The sequence below is a fragment of the Larus michahellis genome, chromosome 4 (assembly GCF_964199755.1).
Source record: "Larus michahellis chromosome 4, bLarMic1.1, whole genome shotgun sequence".
In the NCBI taxonomy this organism is placed as follows: Eukaryota; Metazoa; Chordata; class Aves; order Charadriiformes; family Laridae; genus Larus; species Larus michahellis.
Genome location: NC_133899.1, coordinates 34842246 through 34857201, shown reverse-complemented (window position 1 = coordinate 34857201; position 14956 = coordinate 34842246). Strand labels below are relative to the sequence as shown.

The 14956-nt window shown below is 37.5% G+C and overlaps 1 protein-coding gene across 4 annotated transcripts in view; it reads left to right on the top strand.

The window, feature by feature from the left end:
* TECPR2 (tectonin beta-propeller repeat containing 2) overlaps nucleotides 1-14719 on the top strand; it is a 45137-nt gene extending 30418 nt beyond the window's left edge. For all 4 annotated transcript variants that reach the window (XM_074583948.1, XM_074583947.1, XM_074583944.1 and 1 more), the window contains 3 exons: nucleotides 10432-10573; nucleotides 11808-11957; nucleotides 12224-14719. In XM_074583948.1, coding sequence (XP_074440049.1) covers nucleotides 10432-10573; nucleotides 11808-11957; nucleotides 12224-12381 — 450 coding nt within the window. In that variant the 3' untranslated portion in view covers nucleotides 12382-14719. The remainder of the gene's footprint in view (nucleotides 1-10431; nucleotides 10574-11807; nucleotides 11958-12223) is intronic.
* Nucleotides 14720-14956: the final 237 nt, after the last annotated feature.

Here is a 14956-nt window from a genome sequence, read left to right as displayed (position 1 = left end):
AGCAGCTACAGACTCTGCTTTTATGGTGTCACTTTTCGTTAAAGGAGTGCTGCAATTTCACAGCATCCGTCTTTGCACAACTTCACAAAGGTATTCAGAGACAATAGTTTTGATGAGATTTTACTCATGCTAAAATCAGTGAATATAATTTAAATTCAGTCTTTGCTCTGTGATGCCGTATAGTTGGGTTTTAATCTAGACTAAAACCATTCTCATTTGTTACTCCTCCCTTTGTAACTCCCTTCTGCGGTATCTATTGAGATGAAAAACAACATTTTATGTTCTGTGCCCTCCCTTTTCTTTATTTTACCCAACAATTCAGAAGTGGTTGGTAACATCATTACAGTATCTGAGCAGTAGTAGTTTATATGCAGATGTTTTCTGTGCTTCCTTTATTTTGTTCTGCAGTCTTAGAACTCAAAATAATCATGTAGTTAAGCAGCTTTTTGGAAGCTGCTTCAAGGACATTGACAAAGCTGATCAGAATTCTTCGATGAAATTATTTTAGTCCAGGAAATAGAAAGTGTTTTTCATTCTACTGTTAATATACAGGATAGAGCTATTACCTGCTGTAGCATGCCTCAATATACATTAAATTTAATGAAAAAAAAAAAAAGAACAGGAAATATAAATATTATTTATGTAGATACTATAGAGTATGTTTTTACATATCTGTGCATGTCTGTTTATGAAGATTTAATGCTTTGCAGATCTCTGGCCTAAAGAAAGAATAATTAAAAATCAAACATAAAATTAATATAGTCAATAAAACTAATTTGGGTGATGATGGAGTAGAAGTTGATCAAAAGTTAAACATCATCAAATTGCTTTAAAAGGTCCCCAGAAATTGTATGCTTGTTTGAAAAGAACTCTCTCAACATTTCAGCTTTTATTTTTGGCACCTTCTGGAAAAAAAGGCAGAGACAAAATCTTATCTCGAGAAATGCTCACTTCCTACAAGTACTACTTAGCATAAAAACTGGCCTTAAGAACCACCTTCTCAGGTTTGCATTAAGGGATCTATCAGATAAGCAAAGCTTTATTTAAGAGAATTAAAGGAAACAAAGATCAGGAGAAGTATTTGTAATGAGTGACCAATCAACTAGTAAACAATCAATCTTACTCTAAAAATAGATTAAACATTTTATTAATTGCCGTTTGCTTAATTGCTACTCTTCGCTCTTTCGTAACTGAATTTCTTAGAGAATAGGATTGAAAAAGCAATTTTATTACATTGAGACGTTTATGTAAATTTCTGCATAGTTTTTCCAAACTGTGGCATAAAAGGGCTTTATTTAAGGAGATGTTTGCTATTTGCCTACTGTATATCCTTTGTAGTTCCTAGGTCTCAGCAGAAGAGTACCGCGCAACTTAAATTTAGTTAGCCATAAAGTGATCTCTTGCAGTATGTGCATTCAAGTTAGAGAAACTTTTGATTTATTGCTTTTCCCATAAGCAACCTAGTAACTGTCTCTTTATATTTTAAGCTTGATATCATAGATAAGAGAGTCGAAATTCTTACTGATCTAGGAGGAGCTATTTTTTTTTTCCTCACGCATGCACAAAAAAAAAAAATTAAGGCTGTTCACACTTTCACTGTCACTCAAAAATTGTTAAAACTACAAAGCAAATGGTAGTTAAAAATATCCTTTGAAATTTAGGAAATTTCTCTGTAACTCTGCAAAATCAATACACGCTAGATTTAATTTCTTTTCAGTACCTTCCTTTCTCTTAATCTACCTTCAGTGTGAGGAGGTTGGCTGTGCCTTACGGATGAGTGGTGACTTGTTACAAATGGTTGTCATGACCTTTGTTTCCTTTCCTCTCTTTAAATAAAATTCTGCTTACCTTACAGAATGCTTAATGCAAATCTGGAGACTTTCTTCCTCCCTCATCTGCCTCGCCTTTGCATTTTTCAGTGAGGTTTCTATTACTATTAAGGCCAGTTTTGTGTTAAGTGGTACTTAGAGGAGGAGGCTGTGAGCATTCCTCAAGATCAGATTTTGCCATTAGATCTTTCTCGGTAGGTGCCAAAATCAAAGCTGAAACGTATGAAGGGTTTGTTTGAAATGATCTTCAAGGATTGAATATTTGGAGGGGGAGGGATTTTTCTGTTGAAAATGCTTTATAACTTTTACTTCAGAATCATCCATGCTACTTTGGAAAGTACTTGCCATGAAAAACTCTTCTTTCTGATGCATCTAATCCACATGACTGTTCTTTTTAAATCTGGTTGTTTTCACCAGCACAGACTAGCTTGCATAACCTAGCTGTTGCACAGATTATCTTTCTGAGTTGCTATGAGTTCTACTTCGGAGTGCTAAGATGAGATGCAGAAGTATCTTTTATTAGACCAATTCTACTTAGGTTGGAGAGGAAATACACTCATTAAACCTTCTGGTTATCTGTGGACCAGACTAGCTAGTCTGTTGTTCTATCTATCTTTACTCCCCCTGAAGACATTAATAGGGAGAGGATTTTCCTGGAGGACCGCACTTTTCAAATGATGTAGAGAAAAACCGTTTGGCAGTAGTCTGTGGCTGTATCGAGGTGGGTTGCAAATGAGTATAGGAAATCAAAGGTCCTGCAGCAGTGTTATTTTGGTTAGCTGTCTTAGAATACCATAATGTTTAAGTTCACATATGTACTATTCTTCACAGGCATGACTTTCTTAAGAAATCTAAGTTATGTAAAAGGTGCTTTAGATACTCAAAAAAATGCAATTCCAGCATTTTTACTAAAGTTGTCTCACACCGATTCCATTGCTCAGTTCAGTGCTTATTTTCTTCCTTTTTGTTGCTGGTTAAGAAAAATGCTGTCACTATATTTCACTGCATTTTTCTGCTTTGGAGTTTTAGTCTTCTGATATTTGTTTTAAGGCATTGCTATCGCCGTGTTCAGAAAAGTGTGCATGTAGCCTGTCACATTAGATAGCAATTATTATCAGCACCAGAAGCTTCAGATCACAAAAATGCACAAAATGACATACACCCAGAAAACTGAGTAGACGATCCTTCCATATCCTTTTGAAATATGATCTCAGTGTGGTATATTTGTTTTTTGACAAGACTAGCTTACACTGAAACCAAAAATTGTGGGAAGGAGAACCATCGGTTTTCATACTTTCATTTGTTCAGTCCTAGAAACATCCTCACATCTGCACTCTTTCATTGTGCCTGTATTTTGGTTAGCTAACACAGAATTATACATTTTTTTCCAAGAGATTAAGAAATATATTTAACATTCAGTTGGTTACAACTATAATTGTTGAGCTTTGAGAGTTTTTTCAGAATTATTCTATTTAAAAATAAAAACCTAATGATGTAAAAATTCATGGGTAAAGGATATGCGTCTTGATTTAGCAAGCATGTGTCTTGGTTTCAGCAGAACTGCTCATGTGCTTGCAGGTAGTGATAGCCTGAAGTATTTAATAAACAAGAGTCCTTGAAAAGGAATTTTGAGAGACAGTCATAAAAAAATGACTTGTGCTAGTATAAACTAAGAGGTTTGGGGATTTTTGTTTTGTTGCATTTTTATTAAATCTGCATCTGCACTTTCTGAATTTTGGTTAGAGCAGTTTTTGTTGTTTTTTGTGTGACTGAACTTCAGCTTGCTTTATTTTTAAAGACGGGGGGGAGCTGGATCCAGTTGACAGGTTGTAATTGGGAGCTTAGCTTTGGGAAGTAAATTGGGGCAGCAAAAGTGGGCTCTGAGCTCAGGGTGTATGGGCAGTGAAGAGAACTTCAGTGAGCCAAAAAGTCCACGCTGAGTAAGGAGACGCTCTGGGGTAACTGGTGGGCACATCAGACTCTGACCTTGAATTAGGAGCTTGGTGTGTTACTGTCTCCCTATTTTATGATGATGTTGTAAGCAGACAAGGTGGTGACAACCTCTCTGCAAACCAGCCTAGCAATCAGTTGCCTTCCCAGGGATCTGGAGGGCTGGGTTGTGGTGTGTATCTCCTGCTTGGATGGCCCTTCCTACAGAGCTGCCGCATAGTCTGGTCTGTAGGAAGACGCTATGTACTGAACCCAAGTCTAATGAAGCTAAGAAGTAAGCGCGGCAGAGGAGACTGGACTATATAGTCTAGCAAATGTGTCATCTCTCTGGGAAGCAGTGGCCTCATTTCTGATCCTTCACCCCTGGAGTACTGTTGTTTTATCCAGTAGTTTAAGACACAGACAGCATTGCCTTGTATTTGGGGGCCGCACTTTACCTGGGACAGTACTTAGTCCAGAGCTTTAGCACTGGATGAGTACTACATGATGAGGAGTAATTGTTGTATCCTGAGTGCATTTCTACTGTTCCTGTGACTTACGGGATATATTTTGCATCCTTTCAGATTGTAACTTTTCAGAATTGGTCAACATTTGTTGATTTATATTTTTTTTTACTTTTTTTTTTTTAACTCCCTCTCTGAGTTTGTGGAGTTTTCTTGTACAGGTATTTTGATGTCTCTTTTCCCCTCTGGTTATGTAAATGAATTGTAACACATGAAGGTTATATGCATTTGTTCATAAAGCAGTGCAGTAATGAAATGGGAACTTCTGTTACTATCAAAGGTGTGTGGCATTTTCATCACAAACATGTTAAATACTATGGACAAATACTAAAAAGCAAAATGGCAAAAAAAGCAATAGTTTAATAACTGTTTAAAATTGGCAGAGCAAAGCAAAGCAGAGCGGAGGCTGATGTTAAAAACGCATGGGTGTTTTTACCTTAAAAATGCTTTACTTTCCTTGGTAAGGTATTTACATCTCAAAAACTAGAGGGGTGTGCTTTACTGGTGTAGCTTGCGTGAGAGGATGTTTTACTGATGCTTGTTAAAGGTGTGTTTTTAAAAAACAAAATTGAAAAAATGCCTTGGTTACTCAGAGTTTTGCTTATACAAGGTTTTTATTACCTCGTGCTAAATTATGTTCAGTTTCATGGGAAGTTGTTGCACATAGTGTTTACTTGACATGCGTTTCTGTAAAAACTTAGTTGTTCTGGTCCTAATAGTTCAATTTTTCAGTACGTTATTAAAAATAGCTGTAGTGGTAATTACAGGCAGCTTGTCATCCACTACATTACAGTTTATAATCTTAGGTATAAGACAGTGTGACCACAAGACAATTGGGCAAACCTGAGTAGGCCTGTAGTTTGTATGGTCTTTAAAAGTGATTGCATTAGATTTTAATTTTTTTTTTTTTATTACTTGTAAGGAACAGTTGTACTAAATATTTTGAAAGTATTTTATGTTTCTGTTGAGCTTTATCATGTTGAATAGTCACATGGGTTTGGTATGACCTTTTCTAGGATTTGATGCCATATGTTGTAGTCTTTCATGTGTTTCTGCAAGAAAAAAAACCTTGGAATAAAAAATTTAGAGTCAACAAAGGAGAGGTCAAGGAATTGACTGCTTGGCTTTGCCTTTTCTTCCTGATTGTGCTAGCCATAGACTGGAGATATCCAGTGAAGGCCCTTATCTCTTTATTCACCAAAGGCAGAAAGTGGGGGAAAGGGTCATGTTGTTGGAAGGCTTCTGAGGAAAATAGTGCTCTGGTTTTTCAGTCAATAAATAATAATCTTTTTTCTGACAATTCAATGGCAGTATTACTGAAGAACATGTGCCTTCCAAGAAGACTAAACATAGTTTCATCTTTCCTGGTCTTGTATATTGCCTTGAACTTCTCTGCAGAGAAAAAAGGGGCACTTAATTTAGCAAGCTGTTCTCCTCCAAGTCTGAATGCAAAACATTCTTGTCAATACTGCTCTTACATTGCTCGTGCTTTCTTGGTATCTCCAATGCTGAAAGTGCTTTATCAACCTTTATTCAAATGGAGCTCTGAAAATAATATGCAAATAGTCAGGCCTATATTGGGAGGTTCTCTCTAAATTGCAATCTTTGTGTGTTATACTAGTTAATAGGGTCTGGATGTCTGTTAGCGATGAAAATCTAGTCTGATCTACAGATAATGCTTGACAGTGTGAGAAGTATGTTTGATCTGAGTTTCTTGCAGCCTGTCCTGGACCAGCTGAAGGTGTTTCTGATTTGTCTTTTGAAGGGAGGAGAACCTGTTTGCTGCTTGTAGCAACCAACCTGTTATAAAAAGGGTTGGGCTTGGACAGACTAAGAATCTTATGTTTAGTCTTCCTGGTGCTGGATATTTGCATGAGAACAGAGATAGCGGAGGTCTGCTGATACATGGGTTCTCTGCTTCTGAGACGTGACGTGGAAAACGTTCTGATGTCTTTTGTGCATGTGTATGTGCATGCTTTGTCCTTTCCTCCTTGACAAGGAAGTTGAATCACTGTGTTTTGGGTTCACCTGTGACCGAAGTAATTACAATAAAATAAAACTTTTGAGTAGTAGTTCAGGGGAGGGAACTGCATTAGTTTTTACTTTGGATTTTGTCTGATAGTATTGTTTAAATGAAGTACCTACAGTGAAGCTTATCTCTCCGTGGTTTGCAGAAAGAAAGGAAATGACTTGCGCAGAATCATAAGGCTAATGGTCAACTTCATAACTTAAATATGTTTAGCACAAGCACTCTTTCTTGATATCATTTAACAATTTGTCACGTAAGTGCTTCCTTCAGGTTTACTTGATTTTATCAGCACTGTTTTCTCATCAGACACGTGGGTGCTCATGAAGTATTTTTCATTGTTTTTTATTCGTAGCAGACGATAAAGGTATGCACAGCCCTCAGCACATAGTTTTAAGTGTTGAAAAGTACATAGTTGGCATGTGTTGCAGTCCATGGCTGTAGTGGGAAATCCTCAAAAGACAGAGAATGACTGGGCTTTTTGTAGCTGAAGTACAAGACCAGAGGGCAGGAGGATCTGTGTTCTGTTCTTGCCTAAAACAGTCAGTCTCCTGAGACTTTTTGAGTAGAAATTTTTGGCTCCACAAGTAAAAGGAAAACAGTGTTCCACCATTTTTTTTAATCAGATAACGCTGAATCCATTAATGCTCCGTACCAAGTCGATCTCTTGCAGTGATGAGTATTGTGGATAAACCAATAAACAGAGTTTGGTGTGTCAGCATCTGAGGAGGAAGGGTGAGAGACTCTTTAAAATTCCAAAGTCTTCAGTAAATTACAAATATGACATATTTCACAGTCAAGGTATATAAATCTCATGAATGCTATTGGAAGTTAAACCAGCTGAGAAAAGGCTATGCTGAAATAATTCATTAATTTTCATGGTTATCCGTCTCTGAAATGTTATCAGCAGATTTATAAATTTGCACAGATATCTCAAGCTATGACAGAAGTTTATTTAATCTTTAACTGCTGCTGTAGAGATCTGTTTCTTGTTATATAGATTATAAAATACTTAAAGCCTGCTTAGGGTAATTAAAGCTTAGTGAAAATGAGGGATATCTGAGATTATGTCAGTGTGATTGTTCCAAAAAATGGTACATTATGTCAAGAAAATTTTAAATTAATTTTTTCCACCCTAGTGTGGTAGCCATGAGAACACCTTTTTGTTGTAGGTCGCTGATTTCTGGGTAAAAAAAAAACAACCAAACAAAAACAAAACAAAAACCTAGAGGTAAAACTTCTGCAACAGGCTCTAAGAATTGCCTGTACTTGTTTCCCCATGTCTTGTCACTGTTGTGCCAAAAGCTGCAGTGTGTTATCATATCACTTGCTGTCCTGTCAGTTGTGTCATTTGCTGTCTGTGTCACAGCAGAAAGCTGCAGAGGAGTGGGGTGTGTTCTGTTAACAGCATTGGACGCTGCCATCAACGTATTGCCTGGATCCTTTATACTGAGAGTGAATAGGAGGATTGTTTTATTGATGTGAGTTTATCAGAAAGAGCTAAGTAGCCTGAAAAAGAAAGAGAAACCGAAAGTGAAATACACAGAGAGGCAAGGAAACTTGAGGAAACAGGAGCTCACTTAAAAAAACAAAGAATGAGAAGAATTTTGGCCAAGCTTGTAGAGATGCACTTTGAACCTGATAATTTCTGTTTGTTTCTTAGCTGTGTTGATGCTGCGGAGTAAGGTAGAGGTAATTGCTTTGATTATACTTGAACCCACAGTGGTATCTGAAGCAATCTAGCTGAGCATCATGGAGCTCCTTTCATGCTACCCCTTTGGGGTGTTTTATCTGCTTTTCTTAGCTTCCAGTATTTATAAATATGTAGTAATGCAGAGGCTTAGGTACTGGGTGTAAGCACTCAGTAAGGCTTTCTGGGTGGAAATACTTCTCCAGTTCTTTCTCAGGGAATTCTTTTTCTAGACAAATGACAGAGAAAGGGAGGAGTGGGATCCTGACATGCAAAAGTGGAGAGCTAGGTGCGCAAATCCCAACAGTTCAGTAAACAGGCTCACACCAAGCTGTTTGGCACAGTTTGTGAAGGACTGTACTTGGAACATGAAGTGTGGAGCTCAGACAGGCACACTGGCAATTCATGGTTTGAAGGAGATGGGGGGGGAAAAGTGGCAGAAAGTCCGAAATCCGAGGAAGAGGCGACTGTGGCAGAAGAACGTTGCAGGGAGAATGGGATAAGTGGATTTTAAAAAAAAAAAAAGAAGAAGAAAAGGGAAAGAAAAAAGGCAAAGCTCTCCTGTTATGTGCAGTAATTCAGTCTGCACAAGCTATTAATTGCACAGACCCCTTATTTGAAAACACGGGACTATAAGAGTAGAAATATGGAGAGGGATGTGATGAGGCTGGAAGCAGCACAGTAGTGAGGCACACCCCATGACGGTGGTGTGAGGAAGAGAGCAGGGTGAACTGGGAAGGAGTCAGAGCCAAAGTTGCCATAGAAACAAGCAAATAAAAATGGAGGGGAGAAACAGGAACAGGCCCACGAGTTGAGGATGACTTCCAGTGAAGAGGCAGCAAGACCAGAGGGGAGAGTTGTATGGAGTTTTGGGGTACTTTGGTTTTCTTGTGGTTTGGGTTTTGTTTGGTTGGTTTGGTTTTGGGTGGGGGTGTGTGTGTGTTGGGTTTTGTTGGTTTGGTTTTTCCTTGCAATACAGTAGTTTAGTTTATTTGTAGTATGGCAGAATACCAGTTTGAAAGTAGCTAGGCAGTTATATATTCTATGTAGTCACCACTCTTCAAGACAATTATTGTCTTGCTGTAAGTGTTTAAAGTGCAGCCATTGTGAATTTACTGGAACCAGAGGTAAACACTTCATCAAGCCTCTACCAGCCTCAAACTTCCAACGGAGGGCAAGTACCTAATGAGAGCACAAACATGAGAAGACAGTCTTATCAAAGGCCTAGCAACCTGAACAGTCAGGATTGATTTGGTGATCCAAAGTTGAACATGGTTGGAGCTGTCAGACATGTGTTAGCACCAGAATTTTAATAGCAAAACCAAAGCAGGTAACTCTTATGTGCCTAGGACACCCATCTGGGATTGGGTCGTGTCCTTATATACATATGCAGATAATGCTTCTGTATTCCTAGGTTTATACATGCAAAGAGCTGCTTGTTCGTGTATTTATTCAGCTTATGCCTATGAGGATAAAGCAAGAAATGCAGTGCTTTGTGAGGTGATGACACGTTTCGGGGCATCTTACTGTTGTCTTCAGTGGCTTTATAAGGTTGATGCAAAGAAAAAGGTGGTTTTTTTTTCTTGTTCTTATCTGTGTTTTATTTAAAGTACATGTTTTTTCAGGATATTAGTGTTCACTAAACCTGTTGGCTGATATGTTTTGCTACAAAATCACTGTCTTTGACATCCGTACGATGTTGTGGTCGGTAACACTGATTTTGAACAGCAGTTAAGGCAAATCCCCATAGAAGCAGCCAGAGTAAGGACTTGCCTGGGAGCGGAATGGGAAGTGTGTTTCACTTGGGTTTGCCAACAGGTGATGTTGTGGATACTCTCTTGCAGGTGTGGCTGCTCCACTACTGCAGTGGTCTGCAATGAGTTCCACCATTGTATTCCTGTAGAATGGAGTACAGGGAAGAAGGCAGATCACCATTTCATTGCAAAGAGGAGACTTTCAGACTGTAAAAATGTACTGCTTTTTTAGAATACTGCTATTTAGAAATAAAGTGCAGATTTAGTTGTTAGGAAAACTTTCAGGAAGGCAAGAGGAAAATATTGCACTTTGTGCAGTTCAGTGGAGGAGTTCCCTCTTCAACTTGCAGTTGAAACCGTACCTGACTGGAATAACAGTGGTTAAGCAAATACTGATATTATTAGACTTGGATGCTGAACATTTAAATATGAATATCTTTATCAGTAACATTCATGACATCATGACATTCATTCATCTTCCTTTTCTATTTATGAAGGTATTGACTTTTTGGAAAATTGGTAATTTTGCACAATGACAAATAAAATGTCAGTTAAATTTCTTCCTGTCTTCAGTATCTGGTAAATGTTTTACTTCCCTTGTGTACTTCTGTGAACAAGCGATACAATAGTACAAAGATACAATAGTACAAAGTTTAAATACTGTGCTTAATTTTTATAGCCAGTAGGAATCAACTTGGTCAGCATTCATTCAAGTCCAAATGATCAGATGTTGTGGGCAATTGATAGCAAATGGAATGTCCACGTACGAGTTGGAATTACAGATGAAATGCCAGTAGGCACTGACTGGGAACATGTACCAGGTAAAAGTTAATGCATCAGTTCCTTGTTCTTTCTGCCATTTCTCAGTGTTGTTTTTTTGATGTTTTGTTTTTCCCTGTTGCTTTTTAAATTAAATAGCAATGCTTAAATAAAATATTTTTCTCAGCAATCAAGTGTGATTATTTATAGGGAACATAGTAAAGTGTTTGATAACTCTTATCTTTTAAAAAGGACCTTGGTTTTACTTGAAAACACTGAGTAGTTAACTAAAGAGAAATCTGATTTTTTTGGATGAATTTCCGTTGTGTGTTGTTTCAGGCTCCTGCCACTGAGTTAATAAATGGTAGAGTTCCCTTTCAATTAGAACTAAAGTAGTATTCCTAAGTAACAGGAGACTACTGTGCTGTGGGAAGTTTTGTGTTTAAATGTGATCTAGATGTGGCTAACAAAAACCTAATGCTATTTTGCACATCCTTCTGTTAATCCTGTGTGCTGGACGCATTCTAGATTAGGTAATTACATTTTTGCCTTGCCTGGAAATAAAACTAAATTTTAGTTGTTTCTTTCTAAATAACTGTTTATTGAAACTGTCTGCTTTTTAAAGATTTTTTCATTGCATAAATGCATGGCATTTAGTTGCGGAGTACTTGCTTTCTTGTGAAGAGGAAGAAACAAAAAGTCCACAATGTCTATAATGTTAACCATTTTTAGACAAACTAAAGCTATAAATTGGATTATCCCCCATGTGGTAGTAAAATGCAGTGGAGGCTCAAAAAGTATGTTTTGAAGATCCTGTAACTGGTTGGTGCTTGTGGCTGTGGCCACATACCAAAATGTATCTGTAGTGTGATATCCTTATGGTCAATAAGTGCAGTGAGTACAAAGTCTGCAATTAAAGCATTATTTTTTGTTCACCAGTTGCATGTTCATGTGGAGCTTCATGTGCTGCAAGTGGCCTACCTTCTGATACTCTGCTTACACAGGGGCAAAAGCTCAGATTTGAATAGCATCTGCTCTGTTCAACTCCCCTAAAGTCAGTGTAAGGAAACAGGTAGTCCTAAATTGTCCTCTTGCCAGTCCTTTTTCAGAAAGCCTCCTGAAAAACTAGGTATTTATTTGTCCCTCTTATAATGGAGAGTTCTTCTCTAGATTAATGTATAAATATATAAAAACTATTACAATCTTGCCGTGTTCTCTTAATAAACTTTTCTGTGAGTGTATTTAGTATATAAGAAAGCCTGTGACTATTCCCTCATCGTGTCCAATTATCTTTAGGTTTGCAGGCTTGTCAGCTGGCTATAAGTACAAGGACCGTTTGGGCACGCTGTCCGAATGGAGATGTAGCTCGTCGATATGGGATTACTGACAAGAATCCAGCAGGAGACTACTGGAAGAAGATTCCTGGAAACGTCTCACGGTTAACAGGCAAGTTTGTTCTGTGTGACAGCCCAAAACATTGTGATGTCTGCTTTGACTTCTGCCTGACGGTGCTCAAGCTGACCATATGCAGGGAGAGCTGTGTAATCTAAATGCTTTTTTGGCTGTGAGAGTTTCACCAAGGGTGATTTTATCACATTAGTAAAAACCTTCTCTGGGTATAATTAGGAAAATAGATCCAAATATTATTTATTTAACATTTATAATTGGAACCTGCTACCTTCATTAAAAGATGGATAACTTATGCTTTGCAGTGACCCCTCTAGATGAACTGTGGGCGATCAGTGCTTCAGGATCCCTCCTCCAGCGCCTCACTAAGACCTTTAGCCATTCCCATAGTTTGCCAAAAAATAATGACACTTCTGTTCTGCTTCACCCTGATGATTTTGAAGATGAATGGGAAGTGATATGAAGTCTCTCAAGCATGTGAAGCCGTGAAAAAAACAGAAGGACATACAGAATTTCTGTAATGTATGTACAGAATGTTGGATCTAAAAGCCACTCATGCTGGACCTGTGATATTAGCACTTTTGTATTGAAAAACTGACCTGTTAAATATCCCCCAAGCTGTGAGTTCTCATGTTTGTTCCATTATCTCTTGGGAGACTCTTTAGGTGTGGCATACTGCAATTGTTATACCGTACTACTGTAGAAGCTCCTTTGGAAATATAACTCTTAAGTTAATCCTACTAGTAATGAAAGTGACTATTTCACAACAGCATGCACACTAATACATGTGTACTTATTTTGAGAAGGAATTCTGTTGCATTAAATATTTCTCTACAGCAGAAACATTAAGCATTTCTCAATTTCTTCTTGTACTTGGAACTCCAAACTGATGGGAACGCTCTCCGACTATTGTACGTGTATTTAGAATTATTTTCCCTTGCAGCATGGAAGAAAATATGGCAAAGTATTTCTTAGTAATATCTCAGAACATCATGATGACACAGCATTGGTATTGCATTGAACTTAGTTTGATCCATCGCCATATGAATATCTGCAAGGCTATACTAATCTTGCATTTCTAGAAATTTGGTTCATAATTTGGCTTCATTCCCAAGGGAGAAGTTTGGATTACACCTAGTATCAAGGGGACTTTTGCCCATTTCACACAGCCATCAGGAAGGTGACAGATTTTGGGGGGTAAGTCCCACTTTGGAATAGGAAGAAGTTGCATGTTGGGTTTGTAGTACAAAGCAGGAATGTATAAGGCAGCTTTCATAATTCCTGTTGTGCTGTATTTGTGCCTCCAGACAGTGCTTTAACATTTGGACTCAAATTGTTTTGAGTACCAAACTTAGATGTATTAAAAGGAAAAATGGTAATTGATAGAATTACCTATATATCCCATTAAAAATTGTGATATTGTGAGAAAATACTTAACAATATTCTCATTTTTAGCTATGTTAGCTAAATTTTGAAGTGTCTTATACTTAACAGATGTTGCAGCAGAGGTATGTGATGAACTGGGAAGTAACCTAAGTTAATCATTGCAGTTTATTTTTCTTTAAACTCTAAATCTTCTTTGAAAGATACCTCATCTTTTTTAAGCAATAGAACTATAGATGAGAGAACTTCAGTATGTAGGCGGAGGAGTTATTTTGTGTTCGTTCTAAGCTTATAAATCATCAGAATGTTTTAAGCAGCTGCTAACGATACTGTAGAAGAGCCAACTTCAGAAAAGGCCAAGAGTTGAAAAGTGGGGATGTTTCTGTTTTGAGAACTTAATACGTACGGAAAAGGATGTGTTTTCTTTTTAACCTCTGTTCTCTTTCAGAATAATTCATGTGTGTACTGCACTAAACTTGGAACAAACTTGGTGCAAGGTGAGAATGTGAATCGGTGGTGAGAGAACCAAGTTATGTCACTTTTTTTTTAGTAGCACTTGTGATATTGGCTGTCAGTTCTCAGTCTGATCCTTCAGTCTTATAGGGAGGACAGATTTGTTTCCCTTTTACAGATGATACGTTTGCTTTATTGCTATCTCATCCGTATACGGAGATAACCCCGGAGGGTTTTTTTTAGCCTGTCTGGCAGTGGATTGTAATGGAATCAGCTTGTGAAGTAACCAGTCTGTTTCATGCAAGCATAGCTTGATATCTTGAGGACCCCGAAGAAGCTGAAATTCAGCTTAAAAGTATCTTGTGGCAGCTCCTGAGTCTATCACTTTGGAGAAGGGACAGGAGTACTTCTCTGTGCCCTGCCAAGCACCAGATGCTCAAGTACAATGACATTATTTAATAGTGACACTTTTGTATTACGTTTTTCAAAGTCATCTTAGTAATGGCTTGAGCTTGCTAGTTGTTTGTTTACTGTATAATACTGTACCTTGCTATGGTCATTAATATTAAATTGGTGTCAAGAGCTCTTCTCAGACTACTTTTTAGGGTAGTTTTAATGAAAATAGGATGGGTTTTTTACTTTTATTTCTGTATTTAGGTTTTTTGTTTTGTTTGTGCTTTGAGACAAGTGCAATAAACTAGATTTTTAAGAAATAAATTACTGTGGTAAGACTCATCTGTTGTATGATTCTGAGGACAGTTCTCTGTGTCTGGAAATTGTCTTGATATGGAAGACAGACATGCTTATGAAACCCCTCCCCTACCCCAGACAATATGATAATGACAATGTAAGGACCTGGATATTGTAAAGCTTATTTCATATATTTTTTTTAAATTGTGACAGGTGTGTCAAACAGCAAAATGGTCATCTTCCAAGCAAAGACAATTAAACTCTTCTCATATTTGAATATGAATCTTATTGCCTTCATATTAAGATGGTCTTGCTCTAACAGAAGTAAACAAGTTTCTTTCTTTACATGCTAAACAAAAATTACACTTGCATGTTAAATATTTCAGCTTTCAATGAAGGATGCGCATGTGCTAGAAAATGTTGAAGCAGAAAAGAGGTGGTGGTACCATGTTGTCCTGGTCTGAGGTAAAACCAGAACCAAGTTTCTGTTCAGTAACTTTACTTTTCAGTTA